Source organism: Mustela lutreola, chromosome 12 (genome assembly GCF_030435805.1).
Source record: "Mustela lutreola isolate mMusLut2 chromosome 12, mMusLut2.pri, whole genome shotgun sequence".
In the NCBI taxonomy this organism is placed as follows: Eukaryota; Metazoa; Chordata; class Mammalia; order Carnivora; family Mustelidae; genus Mustela; species Mustela lutreola.
Genome location: NC_081301.1, coordinates 90875961 through 90900356, shown reverse-complemented (window position 1 = coordinate 90900356; position 24396 = coordinate 90875961). Strand labels below are relative to the sequence as shown.

Sequence of the window (24396 nt, the reverse complement as noted above, 5' to 3'; positions counted from 1 at the left end):
GGCTATGTGCTCAGAAGTGCTCCCTCCTCGCTAAGGCGGCAGGCTTTGGAGGGACGATGTTATGTGACCTGAGTCTCACCCAGAACCTCCCACACAGAAGACGCCAAACAGCATATGGAATTCAAGTGTCTCCTATGGACTCATTTAGGAAAGCAATTAAAGGTATAATATCCTTTAGAAAGAGTTCTTCCCGAAATGCCTAAACACCAAAGAGTTTGCCATGTGAACTAGTAAGCTTTTATGATTTAAAAAAAAAAAAAAATCACTTTCAGAATATAAATTCATGTCTCAGCAGTTCTGGATTACCCAAACGCACTCTCTCTCTCTTATAAACTCCAGATTAAATGCCCCAGGACAGCCCCGTCGGGAGGACCACACCCACCCACCGCAACCTTCCTTTTCTCCAAAGTGCTTTGTGAGAGCCGCGAGTTGTCGAAATAAAAAACACGAGCTGCAAAGGGAAACGTTTCACTTGCCATTCTTATTACATTTTTAGTACCAGTCAAGGGCATCAGGCATATGAAAAATATATGATTTAATCCTCAAGCCATAATGGCGTTCATCTGTGTCCTACAGTACATTGTCTGAAGTCGTCTGAGCTCAGCCGTCTCTATAGCCGATATATATACACGCTGACAGATGGCTCGGCATTCTGAAATGAAAGCAGAACTATTATCCTTTTACAAAAATAAACTTGGTCCCAGGCCGGAGGAAAAAAAGAGGGAGCAAGAAGGAGCAGGAAAAAAAAAAATGCAAGGTGCTGCGGGAGAAGCGTGTGAATGGAACTGAAAATGGCCAAGTACCGGGTGTCTCTTAACTCAGGAGGTCCAGGCTCCTCTCCAGGCTCCTCTTCTATAAACTCTCGTTAAATTAACTTAACACACAGTAACAATTGGGCAAAAGTAACTACACAACAACTAGCCCACCGTTACCAAAAAGGTACCAAATTCACAAATAATTCACCTAGATCCAGGTTCCCAACCATCATCATGATTTTTGGATTTCCAGTGAGGCCTCCCATCACGGATTTATTGAACACGTTTTTGCATTCCTGCCAGCTCACCCTCCTCTCCCATAAACAGGGGATGCAGGAGGTTCACCCGGAATGGGACAGCGGACAGTGTTTCCATTTCACCATGGGCAATGCGGGTTTTTCCTGTAAATCCCATATGGCCAGAGGAAGTCATCTCTCTGGTAAACAGTGACCAACCACTCCTCAGGAGGTGCTGTTTCTGCCTTGTTTTGTACGATATTGTGGAAAACCATGCTTTGATAAATACACAGGCTCCCCTGGTTGACCACCATCCGGTCTCCCCATCCTGCAGGATGGATGGCCCAAATCTGGTCAGACCCCATTTGGGTGCAATTCCCACGGTCCCTAGGACCCTAAGGCTTCCGGGGCGCTGTCCTGTCAAGGAGAATGCAGTCCGTCCTGTGCAGCAAATATCCAGTGCTTGAAGTACCAGCGAGGACTTCTCCAGGGTCACAGAGCCTCGGTCTCCATGCGTGAGGACAGCTTTTCCTAGCTGCCCTGTGATGATGACTGGGTTTCACATTTCCTGAAACTAGATCTGTGGAAGGAGTCTCTGAAATTACAAAGGAGAGAAAGAGAGAGAGAGAGAACAAAACAAAACAAAAACACAAAAACAGAGGTAAGAAAGATCAATTAATCTTTTAAGGAGGAGAGGGAAACCACCCACCAGAAAAGGCAGGGATTATGAGCAACTCACTAAGTTAGTGAATGTGCAAAGGTCCTGAGATCCCTTCATGCCAGCACCAGAGAAAACACAGGAGGAAATGGGTCCTGGGGAAGACCACAGGCAGCAGGCCAGCATGAAGAGGTCCCAGGGAGGTCAAGGAGAAGGTAGAGGGAGTGGAAGGCACTCAGGATAGAGGCCGGACGGATCAGGTTCTGGTGGATTCTCTGACTGCAGGTGCACTGCCAGTCCCCGAAGCTTGTGCGGCTCCCGAGTATAGCAGAGTGTGCCCTGACCCGTTGGGCCCCAAGCCCTGTCCTTCATCCCCCAGCAGGAGGCCTCCTCTGCCCTGAACTCACCTCTTGTGACTCTCAACTCTGAATATCGGCTTGTAGAGTTCTGGAATTTTCCGCTCGATCATTGGCCTGAGGTTCTCTTTCAGCTTGTGGTAGTTCTTTTTGAGTTCCTGCTGATACTCCCTCTGGTCCGCCGTGATGAGACGCTTGTTTTTCTCCACGGCCTCACCGCACCTGAGATGGGAACACAGGGGTTGGGGGCGTGGAATGAGGTGGTATTTTGTAGGAGTCTGAGGTGCCTGGAGGTTATCTAACACTTCTTGACCCCCTCCAAGAGTACCTACAAACTCGATGGCCTGTCAGGATCCCCTGTGGAGCCTTTCAAAAGTTCGGACTTCTGGACCTTAACCTCAGAGTTCAGGAATCAGAACACCAAAGGAGGAACACCCAGGAATTAATGTCTTTGAAAAGTGACCCAGAGACCATGATCCTCTGAGTTGCCCCAAGCCAGGCACTATACGAGGAGTTTTCCATACATTATCTGGTTAATTCTCCCAACAAACTCAGAAAGGCTGTATTTGTCTTCATTTTTGTCTTGAAGCTCAGAAGTGTTCGGTCACTTGCCCGAGGTAACGCTGTGAGGAAGTGGTGAGTCCGGGATTCAAACTCAGGGTCATTGCTGTGCTCACAAGGAACTCACGGTGACTTATGGCGATGTAGTAGACGGAGCCAATGCACTCAGCCCACCGCCTCCCCCGCCACCCCCCGCTGCATACACATAGAAGTGCTGGAACGTACAGCAAACATTTGTCGTAGGATGCAGGGGAGCCTCAGGCACCGGAGAGGAGGAGAAGAATCCAAATCAGAGTGATAGCAGGAGCTGATGTCACAGCAGCTGTCCCAAGATGTGCCCATTAGAGTTTCAAGACTGCACAGGGGTCCTAGAGGCTTGGGGAGGGTGCGTGGTGCGGCGTGCTGGGAGCCCACATAAGACAGGAAAGGTAGCCTCGGCCAAGGGCAAAGCGGGGCTCTGAATATGCCACTTGCATCTAGTCAGGGGGCTTGAAAAGCTGCTACCCCAGGGGTCCAGAGAGGTGGAATGAAAGCTTGCTAACAGTCTGGGGCCATCACTGGGAAAGCAAGTCTAAAAACTGAAATTCTAGGTTTGCACCACACGTGGGTGTGGGTTATAAATTTATACTCCTGTATGGTGTGTGCTCCAAGGTGAGAAATTAACTTAAAAAGCACCAAGGTAACTGGAACCCCCAGGGCTCGGACGGAAATGAGTGTGTAGTTGCTCTGGAGAAATGCTTTCTGCATCAGGGCTCCTGGGCCACCCACAGAAACAGTGACCCCTGCCAAAGATGAGCTCACGATACAATCATCACAGGAGAAGACGCACAGAAACAACAAGCAGGAGAAACATCCCCAAAAGAATCTGAGATGACAGAACAATATAAAAGACCAGAGGTTAATACATACAAAGATGTAAAAAAAAAAAAAGGTACAAAATTCATGATGAAAATAATCAGAGACAATGAAAAAAGAGATCAGGGAAACATCAGAAAAAAAACCAATGGAACTTCTATAAATAAAAATATAGGCACTAAGATAAAGAGAAAGATCCCAATGGACGGGGTAGAGAATAAACCAGACACGAATGGGAGACCATACGGACTATCGCACAGATCTAAGGAAATCACCAAAGAAATTTTTTTTAGTCAAAAATATTAAAAAATGGCTAAGAGCCTGGAGCTAGAGGGGCACCTGGGTGGCTCAGTCGGTTAAGTGTGTCTGTCTTTGGCTCGGGTCATGATATCAGGTCCTGGGACTGAGCCCTCTGTTGGGCTCCCTGCTCAGTGGGGAACCTGCTTTTCTTTTTCCCTCTGCCCATCCCCCCAACCCAAGCTTTCTCTTTCTTTCTCAGATAAATAAATAAAATCTTAAAAAAAAAAAAAAAAAAAAAGAACCTGGAGATAGAATGGAGATGCCCAGCCCACATCTAAATAACTCTCTATGGGAATGAAAATTAAGAGGCAACATTTAAAAGAGATAACAGCTGGTAATTTTCCAGAATTGCAAACAGACATAAATCCTCTCATTGACAGAAACAGATCCCTATGGAGCTCCACACGGTGAAACTGCAAAGCATCAGAGAGAAAATCGTGAAAGCTCAAGCCTAGTGTTTCCACAGTCTCCCACAGAGTACACTACATACCAAAGAAGAAAACCGTATTATTTAAACACGATAGAGTCTTGCCTTTTATTTTATGCTGTGCTACCTCGGGAAACTCACAAATCTACAGACCTAGAAGGGACATCGTAATGGTTGAAACCCAGCTGACATGCAAAAATTAGTAATAATTCTTTATTGCCCTGCAGATGAATGGGATCCTGGTGATTAATGTGGTTTAAACTGTTTTCCTAATTGCAGGGTTAAACCTGAGATGAGTCATGGGGATACCCAGACCTTGTGACCCCAATCCTCTGTATTACCACTGAACATATTCTCAGGGTAACAGCCGAAGGCAAACAGGGTGGAAGATGGCCACAGGACAGGGGGAAGCTATCTGGCCTTGGCAAAAATAAACCCGTGACCACAGCTTTCCCACACAATTAGCCCCGATTTAACTCAGCCTGAGGCCAGAACTCCCCTAACTGGACCTTCAGCAGTCTTTCAAGTTGATGTTAACTGCAGCAAATTGTAGGATGTCTAAGGTTGCATATCGAAGCTTCCAGGTAGGGCTGGGCAGGGGCTGTACAAAACCTCCGAATCCTGAGAAATCACCACCAGCCCCTATGTTTTTATTGCTTCTGAACTAAAAAGCAATAAAATCTGATCAGTTTCAGGATGTGTGTAAAATCCAATCTGTAAAAGCCACTGCAAAATCAGTGTGCAAAATCCAATCAGTTTCAGGATGACTTCAAGGTCCGGGTTTGTAACATCGGCAGACTGTAGGGGCGTGCAGGGGCTGACTGCATCCTTGGGAGTGTCTCTGAAAACTTGAGGGGAATGAACTAAATGCCCTCTAGTCTTTCTGCTCCAAAGTAGTAAGAGGCAGCTGGCACATTCTGACGGTGTGCCATGTGTTCTGGACCTGGCTGGATGCTTTATGGGCTCTGTGACAGGGTGAAGAAGACAGTGTGTCTTCTACCTGGCTCTGTCTCTTGGGACACGTGCCTCTGGAGTCCCAAACCACCTGCTCTTTGAGCATTTTTCAGCCCAGACATCAGACATGTGAGCGAGGAAGACTTCAGGCAATTCAGGCCACAACCACTGCCTGGGGGCCACCGTGAGACTGGGCAAAAACCACTTAGCTGAGCCCACCAGCCCCTAGAACTCCACGCACAATAATTAAATGTTGTTGTTTTCAGCCACTAAGTCTGGAGGTAACTCGTTGTAGAGTGACAGATGAACACAGCGCTTGACAAAGAGGAATATATTCATAGGTGGGGTAAAAATTTTTCAGATGTTGTCATAGTAACATCAAGTTGTATTTTATCAAATTTTATAGTTTATGAATTGAAGAAATACATTTTCTGTATTTCTTCCTTTCCTCCATTTGGATTCTATACTCTAGATTTCTTTTTTTAAGATATTATTTTTATTGATTTGAGGGGGGGAGGAAGGGAGGGAGTGGTGGGGAGGAACAGAGGGAGAAGACAGCCAGACTCCGAGGTGAACACAGAGTCCAATGAGGGGGCCCGATCCCACAACCCTGAGATCATGACCTGAGCTGAAATCAAGAGTTGGATGCTTAACTGACAGGGTGGGCGGAGGACAGAGACAGGGAGAGAGAATCTTCCGCAGGCTCCACATTCAGCACCGAGTCTGACACCAGACTCAATCTTACCACCGATCCCACAACCCTGAGATCATAAACCTGAGCCAAAATCAAGAGTCAGATACTTAACTGACTGAACCAGCAGACACTCCACCATCATGTTGATTTAAATCCATAAACTAATGAGAGAGCCATGCATGAAATCTACCTCCTCCAGAAGAGCTATTTCTCTTTGGAAATCTACACAATATCATAGATCTATGATGGGGATGATTGCTCAAGTGACCTTATCTGTCACATTGTCCTTAGGTCTGCAGACACGGACTGTGCCGCTCTCACTCAGTGACACCACCATCCCAGGTCTTTGGTTGCCCCCTCTGTTGATCAGGTCACTGAACACAAGCATTTTTTCATAGCAGAGGTGCCTGAGGGTTTCCAGAACCCAGAATCCTAGAGGAACCAGACTGAGAGGAAAAAAATTTTAAGTCCAGAACATGGTTCCTGGCTTTTGTAGACAGTCACTTCCGGAGGCCTCTCCAGAAGGAGGTAGGTGTCTTTCCTACAGAGACGGTCATCAGGTAGCCCTCCATCTCTGTATCCGTTGGCCTCCCTCCTCTGTGATGTTCCTCTAGCAGAGTCCTCACACCAGTCCCTTGGGATGGCCAAAAATTTCTAGTTCCTTCCTCAATCCATTCTCTCTTTTTTTCTAATAACAGAACTCCATCTGATGAGTCTCCCTGGGAAGTTACAGGTCCTAGCCCCCCTTAACAGAAAGGGATGGCTGATGAGATACAAAATGAAGTCACCAGGAAAGCCCTTTAAAGGGGCACAGCCCTTTTGCTCTTTCCTCATTTCCGCTCCTGATATTTCACATGGTCATGATGGCTAGAGCCCTAGCAGCTATCTTGTGACCATGAGGATGGATGCACTACGATCAGGATGGCAGAGCAAAAGAATGGAGAGAGCCAGGATGACGTAGTTCTGGGACGACAATCTCTGATCTTACTTTATATGAGAAAAAAATAAGTTTCTATGTTCTTTAAGCCATCTTCCTTCAGGTCTCTGTTATGAGCGACTGAACACAGTTCCTAAAGAGAATAGCACAGCGCAGTCGTTAGGGGTATAGACTCTGAATCCTGCTTTGTGGCGTATCAGCTTTGTGACATGAAGCCGGGCACTTATGCTTCAGTTTCTTTACCTGCGCTACAGAGGCGATAATAATAGCCAACCTGGTTATGCTTGTAAGGGTTAAATGAGTGAAAACATACAAAATGCTTAGAATGTTTGAGTAAGAACACTTATTGTTATGGTTATGATTCCTGATGGACGCAGTCTGAGCACAGAAACGATTTGTCCCATAGGAGGAGGATGAAGTACTCGAGCGTTTCCACTCCTGACCCTTGGTTTTCACAGTTAAGGAAGAATGCAGAGATGGAACACCCTTTCCCGAGTCCCACACCTGCAGGAACGCAGAGTCAGGTGCAAATCCAGAGACCTGGCACTCCCCCACTCATGTGTCCTCGGCCCCACTGTGTCTACGGTACAAACTTGAGGCCCCCGAGTCATGGGTGGACATCTATATTCAAATCAGACGGGTAAGTTTCTGCTTCCTTCTCAGACTGATCTGCTCTCTGCCCCACCAAATGATGTTCCACTGGTCGGTCATGCAGGATGTGCCCAGCCCTGTCCTAAGCTCTGTGTGTTGACTCAGCAGATCTTGGCACTAGGTCTAAGAGATAGTTATGAATACATACAATTCCCATTTTAAAGTTGGAGAAAGTGAGGCCAGGTAACGTGCCCAAGGTCACACGGCTAGTTAAGACCCGGTGGGTCTGTGAACCCCAGCAGCCTGGATCAGGAGCTCACACTGCTAACTGGGACACCGTGTACTCCACCTGGGAAGAAGCCCTTCCAGCTAGAATCCAGGCAGGTGGCCTCCGTCTCAAGTTGGACGTATTCTGTCTGGAGCCCCAGTTTCAACCTCTGCCTTTCTCAGCTTCTTCCCCGTCCCTCTGTAGCAAACCCCCACTCCAGGCCCAGGAAAGAAATGGAACTGCTGGAACGCTGGGGGTCTGGCAGCAATACTGGAGAGGCTGGGACTGCATTCCCTCCTGCCCTCCGGGACTGGGCTCCAGGCCCTTTCAGGCAAGGAAGGATCACGTGGGGGCAGGGCGCCCGGGGCTGAGGTGGCCGCCTGCCGGGGGTGTGAGAGGGCCATGGCTCCAGCAGGCACCCCTCCCCAGTGGTCTTCTCCAACTCAGCCCTTTCCCTCCTCCCTCCCTGGGCGGCCTCGACCAGACCCCAAACCTCAAGGGCAGCCTATCCTCGGTAAGAATTTCAGTCCTGGCACTTAACTTGCTGTGTGACCAGCGCTCTGTGGGCTGGGTCCTGACTCCGGGACCAGAGGTGCGGGAGGAGCCCGCCTGGGTGTGGCAGGAACTACGTCCCCTAAAGACCACTGGTGAGGGTGCCGTGGAGGGCGTGGTCTTTTATTGTAACATAAAAATAAGTGGAAGGGTCACTTAGTCCTTGTAAGGCTGGGAGCGTTCAGATAATATGGACTGAAGGTTTGTGTCCTCTGCCACCCCAAATTCCGATGTTGGAGCCCTAACACCCCCTGTGATGGTATTTGGAGGGAAGGACCTTCAGAAGAGTTCTGGTGTGAATCACTGTGGATTCACAGTGGGGGATGGGACCCATGGGGTCAGGTTAGTGCCCTTGTCAGAGAGCTTTCTTCCTTTTCCTCTCTCCACCCCTTGAGGGGGCCGGGCCAGAACGAGAGTCCGTCCCGGAGCCTGACCTGCCAGCACCTTCTGTCTCAGCCTCCCCAGCCTTCAACGCTGTGAGCAATAAAAGTCTGTTGTTCTGGACACTCAGTCCATGGTATTTGATGACACCAGTTTGAGCTAAGGCAGAAATGCAAGAAGAAATTTTAAACACCCGGATTGGCTCTGGTCGCACTGTCTGAACAGCTTGAGCACTTTGGGGAGCAGAGAAGGAAACAGATGGTGTATGTCACCATCTTGGTTTCTGAAACCCTGAGGTGTTGGGATTTTTTTTTTTTTTTTCTTACTGCAGGAAAAGGCAGGAGCGGATCAAGGTCCCGATCTGGCAACAGGCTGAGGAGCTCTGGGACCGGCTCCACGAGCAGCATCACCTGCCACGTCCTCTGTGGCCAGTCTGGGGCCGCTGCCACAGCTGAGTCCAAGGCCTTGCCCAGGGCCGGGCCCTCACTGCTCACTGCCTGGCACCCGGCAGGCCTGTGTGTCCGCACTCAGCAAAGAGGTGTCGGAGGGTTCACAGCGTTCACCCCGGAAATCTGGGCTATCAACCCACCGCTCGAGTCTGCCGAGGAGTGGGAGGTCCTCCACGGGAAAGCCCGAGAGCTGTTCCAGCCCCAGAATCTTCCAGTCTTGCGTCACCTCGTCTGGCCGTCGGAAGCAGAGAGCCGGGGGGAAATACCCGGGTGCAAATAATGTGACAGAATATTGACTCTGGTTCTTAAGAGCCTGGAACTTGCTGAGGGGACTTGAGAAACAATTAAGCAACCGGGGTGAGGGATAAGGAAGGTCTCCTCGCCTCCCGCTGCCTTGAGGGTACGAGCCACAGGCTGGGGCGCCGAATCCGTCAGCTCTTCACGCGGCTGCTTTTACTCTTCCCTCTGTCCGAGCCCCATCTGCCAAGACGACTGTCTTTGGTCTCTCCTCTTGTCCTCACAGGCTTCCAGAACACACTACTCTGGCTGACTCCGAGGGGCCCAGAGGCACCCCCGAGGTTCTGTGGTCTGTCGCTTTACCAGGCATGGCTCCCACGTCTGACCATCTCCTTTGATCTACCCTAAATATTCCAGACGAAGGTTAAGTGAAGGCTTCCCCAGCCTCCAGCCTGTCACAGACCATCCCTTTCTGAGCTCCGAAGGCCTGTATTTCCTGCGCTCTCAGCAGGGGCTAGTGAGCTGCCCTGGGCTGGCGTTCGGTCATGGACATGGGGTCCTGTCGGGACTAGACGGACACTCAGCTCCTGTCTCCCCACAACTGATATCGAACCCGGGCCATACTCTGTCTCATTAAACATTGCCGAAGTCCTTCCAGAGGACCAGACAGGCCTGGGCCGCTGCCAACTTCAGGGGCTTTCAACCATAACTTATTTTATTTCATTTTATCTATTTTTAAAAGATTTTTAAAATTTATTTCAGAGAGAGAGTGCAAGCTACGGGAAGGAGCAGAGGAAGAGGGAGAAAATCTCCCACTGAGCAAACTCCCCACTGAACATGGGGCTCCCCAAGGGTCTCCATCCCAGGACCCCGAGATCACGACCCGAGCAAAAATCAAGAGCCAGGCGCCTAAGCAACTGAGCCATCCAGGTGTCCCCACATAACGAATTTTAAAAGAAGATAAGTGGAAAGGAAAGAGATCTTTAAAAATTCCTGCAGTATTTTTTCTAGTTTTTTGTTCTGTAAAAAGGCACTATTTACTAAAGAAAATGCAGCTTTTGCGTAATATCAGAATTGCTCTCAGATACAGGAAGCAATTCAAATCCCAAAATATTAATAAATATAATCTCTGTGTTTAGGCCATCTGTGTGTGGGGGTGTGTGCCCACAGAACGAGTGTGTCTCCACACACAGCACGTTTACAAACCTCTCACCGACGCCTGTGGAGGAGGGATCTCTCCTCGTACTCAACACCGGCATGCCGATGAGTTTTCAGTGAATTTAGCAAACTTTCACTTTTCGCCTCCTTTGGTCCCCATCTGCCAAGTAAGTTTATACCCACACTTGATATGCTGCTCTAAGGTTGAAAGAAATATTAGTACACATTTTCCTGATGTTGTTCCCTCTTGTGGGTGAAAGGTCATCCCAACCTTCATTATCATTCATTTCAGGGCCACAGGAGACCCAGCTGTACCTGTCTATACTGTGATAGTTTGCAAGACCTTGCTCGAAGACCCACTCTTATGCAGCCTGAACGGGCTGTTCCTGATGCCAGCCCACAGAGGCTTGTCTGACAATGGGAACCGCCCGAGAGATGATACTTTTGAAAAAGCCCAGTGTTAGAATTGCTTTCACCAAACTGGAAGCAGGTTCTATTCTTAAGATTCCAAAAACAAGTTATTACATGATACTAAAACACCCTCTTGGACTTGAAAGCCTCATGGACAGTCAGCACACAGATGGAGGTGTGGGCTATGCGGCTCAGAAGATCTGGATTTGAACTCAGCTCTTCTACTAACTAGCTGCGTGACCTCAGGCAAAAGCATTTCCCATCTCCAAACCTCTGCTTCCCCTTTTGGCAAAATGAGGCTGGTGGTAATACCGGTTTGATGTGGGAGGAGCACGCAAGACTGTAAATGCGAAAACACTACAGAGTTTCAATGTTGGTTACTTAGTACACATGAGGCTGATCTACTGCAATGATTTCCAGACGTGAGTCTGCATCAGAATCCCCAGAGGGCTGGTTATACCCAGACCACCACTCCCCACCTCTGGGGGCTCTGATTCCATAGGTCTAGCAAGTTTTAGGGGTGCCCTAGCTGCTGCTCTGGGGACCCCACTCTGAGAACTGCTGCTCGGCTGCCTTCGCAGCCATAGTCCATCTTACCGCATTATGAATTCCTTAAAGCATAATCTCAGCTTGTTGTGATGTCGATACAGTCTTGGGTCAGCTGGAATTTCGGCCAAGAACACTTGGGCTACTTCCAGTGGTCCCTGATGGAAAAAGGAACAGAACAATAGGACATTGGGGAAAAAAATAAATTACTTGGGAGAAAATCTTGGATTGACTTCCTAGTTTGGACATTTAATTCTGTAGGTAGCATGACCACAATAAAAAATCAAGGAAGGAAAAAAAAATTTTTTTAATTTTAAAAAGATTTTTAAAAAATCAAAGGTAGGTACTGAACTTCTCAGGAAACTTTGATTTCTTAGGAGTCTAGAGATTTAGGAGAATACTCAGAAGTATAAACATATTTGTTTTTTTTTTTAAAGGATTTATTTGTTTATTTTATTTGAGAGGGGGAGAAAGAGCAGGAGTGGGAGGAGGAAGGGTCGAAAGTGAGGGACAGACTCCCCGCTGAGCAGGGAGCCCGACTGCTGGGCTCGATCCCAGGACCCGGAGATCATGACCTGAGATGAAGGCAGATGCTTAACCCACTGAGCCACCCAGGTGTCCCCAGATGTATTTTCTTAATCAAATGCTATACTAATAATAGGTTCTTCTTTGTAGGTAAAGACAATACTACTACATCCTAGGGTATGTGCTTTGAGTGGCTTTTCTAAAACTGAGGTCTGTCTGATTCATCCTTTCACATTCACTTGTTAAGTGGCCCCACTGGTGGGCACCGTTTTGTGTAATTGCTGGCTTCCGTCAGAGATACACACAGTACATGGTTATGGGCTCATAAAGTCTTCCATTTTCATTAAAGGATTGGGACGGAAAGCAAAAACTTCCTAATATTTCCTGATCTGGGAAATTTAATAGTCATTTCCCCTCTGTGCTATTTCTGCTCCCTTGATATTATCTGGACCCAATTTCTGTAGGGAAGTCCAGCTGTGCTGAGTGAAGAAAAGGTCATGACACTCACTGGATTTTGGAGTGGAGGTGTAGATAAGAGCAGATCTGGATCTGTAGTTAAGGAGGCCCACTGGACAGAAACTGCGGGGCCAGCCCTCGCTGTATCTGAGACTGGTTTAGTTTGGGGGTAAGGATTCTAAGGGGTTTGAGAACGCCCAGCTGGGTCCGAAGCCTAGTCCCTGGTCACTCCTGGTTGGTAAGGCTGGATTTGTCTGGTGACTGACCCAGGGGCTGCATGTTCTAGACCCTTACCCTCTCCCTTACCAGATGATCTCACACTCTGCAACAACTCTGCCTACACTGGGCATGACCAAGCCTTCTGCAACAGGACCCCAGATCTGGAGCACGCTGCCAGGACTGGCCTCACAGTGAAGACCTCTCTGTGGAAATGGTACTCCTTACCCACTGTCCACTCATGTCTGGGATGGCTTTTCTTTCTTTCTTCCCTTAAGATTTTATATATTTATGTAGGGAAAGTGAGCGAGAGAGAGTGCACAAGTGAAGTAAGGGCAGAGGGAGAGAGAGAAGCAGACTTCCTGCTGAGTAAGGAGCCCAATGCAGGGCTCGATCCCAGCACCCTGAGATCAGGACCTGATCCCAAGGCAGACACTTAACTAACTCACCCAGGTGTCCCTGCCTTGTTGCTACCATGGCAAGAGGTGTCGTCTTCTACACCTCACAGGTGTTGGGTCTAAGTGTAGGGATACTGTTTACGTGTGGATGGAGCCGTCTTCCTCATCAACCTCAAGGAAGGAGGGTATAGACAGGTAATGAAAACCCAAGGAACAAGGCCCAGGGGAGGTGCCGGCAGCTGGTCCGGCTCACCTGATTGACAGTAGCTCCGACGGAACCCTGCAGCACCATCTGAAGCATCTTGGCGTCGGGGGGCTCTTGGTTAATGGCAACTGCTAACTGCAGCGTCTTCTTCTTCATATCTTCAATGGCGACTTCAATGGGGGTCAAAACAAACTGAACACAAGACAGAAGCGTGGGGAAGTCATTATCTGGTCTTGGAAGCCATGGACAAACCTGGAGCCATGACGGATGTCGATTTGAAGATGCAGGTAAGGGGACTTCCAGAGTATTTAAAATACTCTGGATAGGTTAAGAGGAAGGAAAAACCCAACATTTCATGAACACTTATGTGTTCGGGGAACACTGCAGACATTTCTCCCATATTCTCTCTGTTTCTCTGTATTCTCTCCATCTTACAGCCCAAGAGGGATTTGTAAGGTTCAGAAAGTGCCACAAAGTGACATAGGGTAGTAACTAGAGAGCTCAGAATTTGATCATAATGATGTCTACATTCAAAATCTGAGTTCTTTCTACTCTGTTCAGTTTTCTCTCCAATTGCTGAACAAGTTACTTGAACTTGACTTATAATTAATTGGAAGGTATCAGAAGCACAACACTCAAGGTTTTTGTCTCCGCCGTAACGCACGACTTCGGCATCATGTGTACCTTCTCTAACTCACCCTGAAGGTGAATTCCTGGTTATCAGAATTCTGTTAAGAGTCAATCTGCTGGTTGCCAAGTTCTGCGGGTTGGGGTAGGTCCTTCTTGAATGTTGTAGGTGGAGTTGTGCCCCTCCCCCCGATTTCCTATGCTCAACTGCTAATTCCCAGTACCTCAGAATGTGACCTTACTTGAGATAGGGACTTTATAGAGGCAATCAAATCAAAGAGAAGTCCTTTGAATGGACTCTATAGGATAGAAGTCCCTATAAAAAGAGGAAATTTGGACACAGAGACACACGTGGAGGGAGGCCCAGAACATACCCATCCCCCACAACCCTCGGAAGGAACCGACCCTACCAACATCTTTCTTTGGTCCCTGACCTTCAGAACTGGGAGACCATACTTTTTTTGCCTTTCAGCCATGTGGCCCATGGTCCTTTGTCACAACAGTCCTAGTGACCTAACACACTGAGGTTCTCAGGGAAGGGCAACATGGCCAAGAAAAGCTGTGGGGCTTCTTGCTGGGACCACGAGCTTACTTCTGTGCTATGCCTCCCTAGTGTTTAAAAGTCCACAACAAAAAGAAATGTAATAGATGCCTTCTAAATCAACCCCCTCTTAACCGAGTCACTCATTCAGCATTTCTCTCACGGTCGTGAGGCTCGCTCTCTGATGCGGTTGCAGAACACCCTCGCCGGCGGGCGGTGAGCTCAGTCACCTCTGCTCCCGCCCCGCCAGGCCTCCGTTCACCACGGCCCAGCTCTGCGCCTTCACCAACCTGATGATGCCTGTTATGCTTGTTATTTTCATGACCTCATCTCATTAAATAGCACACCAACGGATGAGCCGTGGGTGTGGAACAAAACAGAATTGTTTCTACGAACACCAAGCGGAATGCCGGGGCAGGACAGCACGAAAGCGAGTCGCTGTCAAGATTCCTGCCGTGTTAGGTGTGCGCGAGACGGCCGTAAAAGGCTGGGGCGAGGAGCCATCGGCATCCAGAAGGACCTGCGCTCACATTATCCAGCTCCTCGACTGCTTTATAGAAACGAAAGCTGGAAACTATGGTCAGTGTGTTAAGGATGGGGCTTATACGGGAAGACAAAGCCGAACTGTGACCCGCCAACGCCAAATCGCAGGGGAGGCGGAGGCCCTCTGTAAACTGGACAAAAATAAAGTCCGCAGATGCATTTTAAAGTAAAATGAAACATTTGTGTTCTGTCTAGATTTGAGACACTTTGTGGATCAGCCCTTTTCCAACGGACGCTTCCGATGGACCACAGAAGAGAAAGGGGTCCTTGCTGTCCGTGTGGCGGTGAGGAAGCGGGGTGAGTGTCAGTGCCTTGGGCAGTGTCACAGGAAGAACCTGGGACTCGAAGTCCGTGGGGACCCTCCTTCCAGCTCATCGCCCCTCCTGGGGACACCCGCGTGCTGCTCCTCGTCTCTGACCACTAGTAACACAACTCGTCTGAACCACCTCTAAGCTTCCAAATATATAAAAATTCAATATAAAATACTTAAAAGTTAAATAGCAATTTCATATAAATGTATCATAAAAATATGCATGTTCAATACTGTAATTCTGTCATTCTACTGAGGTTCAAGATAGAACCTCAAAGTATAAAATATTTAAATGTTAAGTAATGCTATGAAACGCGTAACTGCCTAACTGGGATTTCCTGGTGCCGTGACAGTCGGAAAATCACCACCACAAGGATATTTCCAGGGTGTCCCCTTCTTTGGTTTTCTCTCTGCTGAGAGGGAGTGCGGGGGGAGGGGTGCGTGTTGTCCTGGGAGGGAGACCCAGGCATTCCGAGGTGACCTTGGTCCCGAGCCCGCTGGCGCCGGGGGCCATTACCTCTTCCTTCTGGATGACGCTGATCCTCGTCTTGACGTAGGGGAAGGCGTGCCCGGTGGTCAGCACGGTGTTCCGCCGGTACTGCTCGTGCAGCTCCCCCCGGGGCCGGCCCTCCAAGGTGAAGGGGGTGGTGAACATGAACCTCCGCAGATTGAAATTCTTCTCGAAGTACGTTACCCTGTCTTTCATCTCGTACTCATCAAAGTAGGGCTCCACAAACGTGATCTGGATGTAGGCCTGAGGGGAAGAGGTGGGGGAAGGAGGAGATGATGGGCTCGTCTGCAAGCCGCCCCCCGGGAGGCAGTGGGGAGGCAGGCTGGGGCACGGCACCCCTGCTCCGCCCCTGTGCGTGCCCCAAAGCCACAGAAGCTGAGCGCGTGAGGCCAGACGTCAGCCCTCCCTGCTCTGCACCCCCAGGGAGACCGAGGGCTGTGGGTGAGGAGGACAGGGCAGCGTGCCCATGGGACATCAGGTCTCCAAGCTGCCCCTCCAAGCTGACCTCATGAGTCCAACTGAAACTTGCTACAAAAGTTCTCCAACTGCTATTCAGAACGGACGAGCTTTCCTGTTTTGGAGCCACTGTGACCGCTACCCACTGAAGAGGACAGCCAGACTGAACGTGAGTGACATCCTGAGCACAGGCAGGGACAGGGGCACTTGACTTTCCGCACACCGATGATGGGAATGCAAAGCAGACAGCCCCTTCTAAGGTAGGCTAGCCATTTCTTACACAGGTAGGTGACCTTGGCCATCTGATCCCCAAATCCTGCTCTGATGTGTGCATCCAAGAGAAATGAAAATTCACCTTCACACAAAAACCTGCACATGATGTCTACAGCTTTAGAATTCGTAACAGACAAAAACTAGAATCGAGCCAAACGTCCCTCCAGCGGGGAACGGGTAAACAGAGGGTGTTTCGGCCCCACGGCAGAGGATGACTCCGCAGGACAAAGGAACAGACGACTACCACAGGGAGCGATCTCAGATGCTCTCTGTGCAGTGAAGATTCAAAGGGCTGTAGGCCTGTGCCTATTGTTCAAGGGTTCCATTTATGTGACCTTCTGGAAAAGGCAAAACTACAGAAACAGGGGTGCCTGGGTGGCTCAGTCACTGGGTATCTCCCTTCAGCTCTGGTCATGATCCCAGGGTCCTGGGACTGCGCCCCACATCGGGCTTCTCCCTCTCCCACTCCCCCTGCTTGTGTTCCCTCTCTCCCTGTGTCTCTCTCTGTCAAATAATAAATAAAATCTTTAAAAAAAAAAAAAAAAAACTACAGAAACAGATGGCACGTCAGTGACAGTCAGGGGCTCAGAGCAGAAGGAAGAGGCATGGGGACGTATTTGGGGGTGATGAAACTCTTCCTGATGGCAGTGACACGTGTTTGTCCAAACTCATAGAACCCAACTGCAGAAAGGTGAATTTCACTGCACGTACCTCATTTAGAAATGTGCCCACATGTGTGCGCACTCACACACACACACACTGACAAAGGGCCCTTATTAAGAAAGAAGGCATCTTAAAAAAAAAAAAAGAATGACTGTAACCATGTGACCACAGTCTCGGTAATACCCACCCAGTGGAAAGGGTGGGGAACATCACTGACCTCAGCCTGTATATCACTATTTAGTGTGATGAAATCTGGCTGTCGTTCTGGGCTCAGCTTCTCATTTAAAACTCTCAGCACCTGCCCTGGACATTTTAGAAGACAAGTGCACCGCGTGTCAGAGATGTCCGTGACAACACTATCACCTCTCTGTGGCGTGTGCTGTGCGTGCCTGTCTTCCCAGGACCTCCGACCCCTCTGTCGAAGGCTGGCTCAGCTCTTAGCACATTGACCACCTCGGGCCTGGACTAGGGAAGGTGTCTGGAGTGAGCAAGTCTTCTGGAATCTGGAGAAAAAAAACTCCTGCCTTTGGTCCATTCCTCCCTACTTGCATCATCTCCTTAATATCCTGGAGGTCAGATCTGAGGGGACAGTCTGGACTCTTCACTGGCCAGGCCTGCCAGATGGCCAACGCTCCTCTGACCCCCAGCGTTCCATAAAAACCTGGAACTCATCTTACTCCCAGCAGCTGAGACAGCCTCACACACACATCTGTCTATGAGGAGGGCTGAGCAGGGGGACAGTCCCCCGTGATACACTAAGGAATATATCTAGTCTTTGCATTTGCTGGCTTGCTGCTTCCAAAACTCTTGGAATGTCCTAAGGGGATAGGAGTGTCTCTGTTATTTTCCTGAGGTGACCCAAGCTTGGTGGGTCCCAGGATGCTCGCTGGTCACCCCAAAGACCAATCATGTGATGAGAGGGTTGGGAGTCGGGGCTGACTTTGACCTCAACTGGGTTGGGGGGGCCTGGAGACTTGAGTTTAATAATATGGCTCAGGAATTCATCAGTCATGCCTGGACATTAAAACTGGACACCAGGACTGGGTGGGGCTTCCTGACAGGTGAATGGATAGGCCTGCCAGGCAAGGGGGGTGTTGGGGGACATGCCCGGATTCCACAAGGAGGGGGCATGGAATTACGCGGGGGCCTTCCCAGACCTTGCTCTCAGTGCACCCTCTATCATAAAACTGTCATTGTCATAAGGCACTTTCCTGAGGTATGTGAGTCACTCTAGTGAATCTCCTAACTTGAGGGCTGCTGCGGGAATGGCCAAATTAGTAACCATTTGGTCAGATGTGGGGATGGCCTCAGGCTGGTGTCAGAAGACAGGGCAGGGCTAGGAGGGTCTGAGCCACGCTGCAGGCTCAGGGTGGGGAGTGTCCAATCTGGATGGGGCACACCCAGCTGGGGACAGGACCGAATACGCCCTCCTGTGACAAGGGAGGGCGCTGAGGTCCAAGCCCTTCCATCATTCCCCCAACATCACCCGGCCGGGGGGTGGGGGGGGGAGGGGCTGCACGTGGTTGTTAGAAATTCCTACAGCCTAAAGCAGGGTGCCAGTAAGGGCTGGCAGTGAAAAATTTGCATCTTTCCAATATGTGAAGTTGAGTGTAAACTTTGCATAGAAAGGCAATAAAAAGCAGTGATCAAGAGGATGGGTTTGAGGAGGATAAGACCCTGAGCTTGGGTCCTGGCTTTGGCACTTGCACGGTCCCAGAAAGCTGCTTGACAATTCTGCACCTTACTTTTCTCATCTGTGAAGTAGGAATAACCACACCTACTTCAAAGGGCTCTTGGAGGATGAAATGAAATGATGTACACAAAGGGCATGGTGCAGTGCCAAGGCATACAGTTGGTGTTTAATAAATGGTAGCTCTAATGGCTCTTGCCTGGGAATATTGTTTCTTTTAGATCTAACCATATACTAGTTGAGTCCTCGATAAAAAATTCAGCTACATTTAAGTGACCTTGAGAGCCCAGACAGAGGAGGACATTTTATGTTTTCGGGGGTAGACCAAGGGAATTAGAGCCTAAGGGTGACTTTTTGCAAACTTCCCAATACCTTGTTAGGATCCAACTTGGTTTTGTCCACAGGAGCAGAGTCTTTAATCACTTCCACAAATTCCTCCCCGAAACACTGGCCATAAAATCCCTAGGCAAGGAGAACCAATGGATTACAAAGGTTATTTTATTAAAATGCAACTCTTTGGGTCTCAGAAGTGGTGTAAGTTTGGAACAAGCATAAGGAAGAATTTGCACATTGATTATTGGAAGTCTTTCTGAGCTAAGGAGGCAAGCTGGCATATCCGGAGACAAAAATAAAAATATAAGGAAGTGCAGAATTGCAGACGGATGGATGCTTCCCTAAAATAAGTGTTACTTGACCTCTAATTCAACCAATGTCTTCATCTTTCTGGAAGCAGCTACAGGGGAATGGCACTATTTACATCTTGCCTTTTGTACCCTAGGAACTTGGAGGTCACTAGGCTTCCCAGAATGTGATGAACCACACTTTACAAGAAGACAAAACATACACTTCTAGTCCTGCATTGGAGAAATATATTAGGGAACAAGTGGCCCAGGGTCAGTTGCTGGTTTTCCTTCTCATGAGCTGTGTGACTTTGGACAAGTTACTCAACCTCTTTGGGCCATGGCTTCTTTGAGTCCAGTAAGAATTGAAGTCTCTTATTTTCCAGGGATGAACAGCATAAGGAGCAATTTGGCAACTAAAGTGTTCTAAGTTGTACAGCTATGAAAAAGCATAAATTCGAAGCAACAGCAAGCAGGCATAAGGAGTGAATCTTGAGTTAAGTGTCAGCACTCTGGGGAAACCCAGATACTCAGCCTGAGGAGGTTTTGCTTGGAGGGCACCCCTTGACTTTCCTCCCAAGTTCTTAGGGCTTGGCCCTTTCCATGTCTGCTTTTCTCACTTTTTTCTAGGCTGTTTTCCTGTTTTTCCATCATTTGCTCTAGGAACATGCTGTCTTTTTCTGTGACAATATGGATCAAATGTAGACAGACATTTGGAGTTGGGGCTGCTAGCCTAGGAGAGGGGACACTGACTCTGATAATCCACACAGAAGGGCTCCTTGGGCCAGCTCAGCAGGAAGAGCTCACCATGTTGCAGTTCATGGCGTGGCTACTGTGAGCATCTCTGTGTCAGAAGTGGGATGTGCTCTCCAATGAGACCAAAAGGATGGCCATAGCACTTTCTAGGGATAACTCAGTAGTTTGGCCAGATTCAAAGTCAAGGTAATACTACTCTTAAGGCTGAGAAACTATTACTAAAATTTCAAGAGTGATAGGAAAGCACCTGACATTGACTGACTTTTGGAAGTCTTGAAAATAAAGATCCACCCTATACATTTATAAACTTTGACAAGCATAAACAGAAAACTCTTGAACTCCTGCTTTACCTTGTGCTCTCACCTAATACCTTCATATTATAAATGCAATGTGGACAAATTTTTATACAGACCAATGACAAATGCACGACTTTTTTTGGGCAACGACCCATTCTAACTTGTTTCTGTGAAGTATGTGGTGTTGAGCACTTTCCTTACCTCTAGGCGGTGAGAGATCTCAGGAAGCTTGGTAATTGCGGGCTCTTTGTAAACAAATTCCTGCTCATCCAAATCCCCAAATTTGGATCCATAAAAACCAACTCGGAAGTAGGTCCCAAACATTCTCTTGTGACCCTAGTGAGGGAAATAAGAAAATCTCTCTTTAGTTAGCTCACTCATGAGGATCTACCAGCTTGCAAAGGGCAGGATTCTTTTATTATTGTGTTACAAAGCAGTTATTCCCATGGCTAATATCAACCAAAATCAAGTCTTTAAAAAAATGTGTGTTTATGGAAGAAACTTTGGAAATAATTAAAAAAAAAAAAAGAAATACCATGAAAGATTTCCAAGACTTCTTTGAGATGAACTTTAAAAATTCTCACATTTCCCGGTTGTAGTCATTCAAGGTGCCTTCTTTCAGTCTGAACTGTCTGAACTCTGGTACTCTGCCTATTCCCAGCCCCTGTCCATCGGGTAGGTGAGAACTATGGCAACGCTGTGCTCAAGGCAAATCTCTCGCTAGAGAGGAAGCAGGGCTAAGGGTCTCTGGGACAGGGTCACTGCTGCCAGTTAACAGGACCTGCTGGCAAGGTGCCCCCAGTTACCTTGCTAATGATGCAGTCAAAAGCCTTCTGTAGCTTGTCGTGGGTGGAGGTCAGCTTCCGGAAGTCTCTGTGTGCTTCCAGGATGGGAATGACCAGCTTGTAGACCTCATTAACCGTCTCGTATAAACCTCCCTTGGAAAGAGAAGAAAATCAACAAGAATTTAACGCAGTGGAAAGTTAAGAAGAGCATCCAGTGTTCATTACGTGCTGGAGAATGGATTAGTCATGGGCACCACAATATTTTACAGAGCAGGAGTGGTGTCTGGGCTTCTCTGAGATGGCCGGAGCATGCAAATGGAATTAGACACACGCTAAATGGTCCTAAAAATGTGATGATGTTAAGTGGGCTAACGGGTTTCCAAGTAATAGCAACAGATAGATTGGCAGCAGGGACCAGTAACTATTGAGGAAGACAGCCTCAGCCTCATTAAATATCATCAGGGTCACCCTAGGCAAGATGTTCAATGCATGGCCCAAAAGGAGTTGGTCAGATTCTAACTAGTTCAATTTCTTGAATTTTAGGAAAAATGGAAGTATGCTGCCCTTTCTCTGAATCCTGAAAGGGAAAGCAGAAAAAAGAAAAGATAGTTAAAGTGAAAAAAATTCATAGAGATTGTAGGGTAGGGAACTTGGAAATGAAAGGTAGAAAAGAAAGAAAACCATAAGGATGAACAAAAAATTGGATCAGCTAAATATAGCAAAGTATTTGATATTTACTTGGCTTAAAACTGGGGAAAGGATTGGGCTTATTAATATGAAAATGGGCAAGAGACTTTCTCCACTGCCCTGAATCTCCCTGACTTAATCTACCTATTTTTTTCTCTTAGCAGGAGTGTGTAGACCCAGACTAGGCTAGTGAGGGGCATCTCAGCGGTTGGCCCTCCCACTGTTCTCTGAGCTGTGGCTGGGTTGCACCAATCCTGATGGCCACCCAGTTGTCAGAAATGCAGATGGTCCATCCGTTCCCTCCCTCCCCTCCCAATGGCTCTGCCCCAATATTTTTCTCCACCAGAGGGAAAATGAGGGAGTGAGAACATGTCTCATCATATGTAGTATAACCCTGGGCAAGCCATTTCACCTCTCTGTGGCCTAATTTCTACCCTATTAAATGGGAATAATACAGTGTTTGTTGCTGCCCAGCCAAAGAGCCTGCCATGAAACCAGAATATTGCAGTGATGAAAGGCTTTCTCAGCTCCCTCCAGAACTGATGCAATTTGCATACATCAAAGTCATCTGGGGCCACCCCCTGCCCAGTACAGCCCAGCAGGAGCTGCTCCTGGCTCGGGGTGAAGACTGGCATTCACAGTGCTAGGAGTTCAGCCCAAGTGGAGGCCCCGGGACCCTTGTGAACACTGACCGTGCTGAAGAGCTCCGCTGCATGCTCCAGGAGGCCCACCAGGCCGCTCTCGGTGAAGTACCGGCCCGAGCACACGCCGTCCTCATCAGGTGACAAGGTGTCGTCAGAGACTGCGGACTCCTCCAGCACGTTGGAAGAAATGTTCTGAAAGAGATCCCAGTATAAGCCCAGGGAACAGGGGAACCAGACTAACAAAGGGTACCAGAGGAACCCAAGGTGGGGCACTGAGCCAGCCTACGTTCAAAGATCCTCATAGAGCCTGTGGTTATAGAATGTCTCTAATTCCAACCACCAGACATCCTGGCTGCCATTTATTTTTGAACGGATACACTGAGCAACTGGTCTTCAAAACTTAGAATTTTCTTTTTGACCTTGAGGACATACATAAAGGACGAAGTAACAACAGTTGAGCTACAGTCATGAAACGACCCCAGCGGGGGTCCTGGTTTTTAAGAGGTGAAGACCAACTATCAGCTAACGAGACTCCTTGTTTCATCAGCCCAGTGAACTCTGGAGGCGTGTTGCTCCTAACTTGACTTTCAGGTGAACAGCCATATGATATGATAATAGCCAGTGAGAATGTCCTCTTGGGGGCCATGCTGATAGCAATACAACAATTACTGTTGTTGTCTCTCATTTTGTTCTTTCTTTCAAGCGTTTCCTTTACACAAACCATAGAGTTTATAGTCTCTAGCAGAGAGTGCAATAACCAGGGCCTGGGCTAGGGTGAACCTAGTGAGAAACTGAGGGCACAATCTTTAGAGAGGCTTTCAATCTCAGGGTCCATCCATCTCAGTAAGTGATGACTCTGAACTTGCCCGACCCTAGGAGTGAGCGCTTCCTTATATTCTGCCCCTTAGGCACCTCTTGCCTCACCCCAGCTCTGGCCCTTGCAGTGACTTTCATACTCTTGATATGTTAAGAGTCTGTTTTCTTCAACCCGTCTTACAGCTGTGGCAGAAATGCACAGAGAGCATAAAAGCAATGGCACATCTTCCCAGCTTAGAGATTGCAAACGGGTAGCACACAGGCCACTCCTTCCTATTCCTACACTCTTAACAGGCATAACTAATCAATTATAGCACCATTTCCCTTCAAGTTTGGATATACAGTAGATCCCTGAACAACACAGGTTTGAATCACACAGGTCCACTTATACACATTTTCAAAAATATACTGGACTCTGAAAGTAAGGATATGCTATATGTTAATTAATTGAATTTAAATAAAATCAAATTTAAAAATATACTGGGAAGATTTTTTGAGATTTGCAACAATTTGAAAAAACTCATAAATCATGTAGTTCAGAAATACTGAAGATATTAAGGAAAAGTTTTTTTCCTTACATAACTTCATTTTCCTTAAATAAAAGTTATTGTAAGAATATATTATATATCTAGAACACAAAATACAATAAAATAACTTTATGTTACCTCTGTTCAACAGTAGGCTATTAGTAGTTAAGTTTCAGGGGAAATCAAAGTTATCTGTGGATTTTTGACTATGTAGGGAGGGTATGTCCCTGTTTTCAAAGGTTAATTGTGTTCTCAAAAGTTTTCTCAGCATCGCACTGCAGTCAGCCACTATCAACTGACCAGAGTTGGCTTGTGAAGTAAAATCACCTGCCCCCACGCCTGGCTAGCAAGATCCAGGGAATCACCCTTAGCAAGATCCAGGGAATCAACCTTAGTAATCAAGGAAAAGCTATCACAGTCCTCTATCTTCACATCCAAGACTCTAATGTAGTTCTAGGACTATTGGAGGCTCTCAGAAAGTCTTGGGGTCAGTCTTTTTTCCAAACCTGGCCTTTCTATTATAAT

General features: G+C 47.9%; 1 protein-coding gene across 3 annotated transcripts in view; it reads right to left on the bottom strand.

Annotated features, from left to right (window-relative positions):
* Window positions 1-462: 462 nt before the first annotated feature.
* Window positions 463-24396, bottom strand: part of DOCK8 (dedicator of cytokinesis 8) — a 209058-nt gene continuing 185124 nt past the window's right edge. For all 3 annotated transcript variants that reach the window (XM_059142619.1, XM_059142620.1, XM_059142621.1), the window contains 9 exons: window positions 22577-22720; window positions 21219-21350; window positions 20614-20748; window positions 19113-19202; window positions 15665-15901; window positions 13175-13318; window positions 11378-11484; window positions 2057-2227; window positions 463-1586 (listed from right to left, as the gene is read on the bottom strand). In XM_059142619.1, the coding sequence (XP_058998602.1) occupies window positions 1523-1586; window positions 2057-2227; window positions 11378-11484; window positions 13175-13318; window positions 15665-15901; window positions 19113-19202; window positions 20614-20748; window positions 21219-21350; window positions 22577-22720 (1224 nt within the window). In that variant the 3' untranslated portion in view covers window positions 463-1522. The remainder of the gene's footprint in view (window positions 1587-2056; window positions 2228-11377; window positions 11485-13174; window positions 13319-15664; window positions 15902-19112; window positions 19203-20613; window positions 20749-21218; window positions 21351-22576; window positions 22721-24396) is intronic.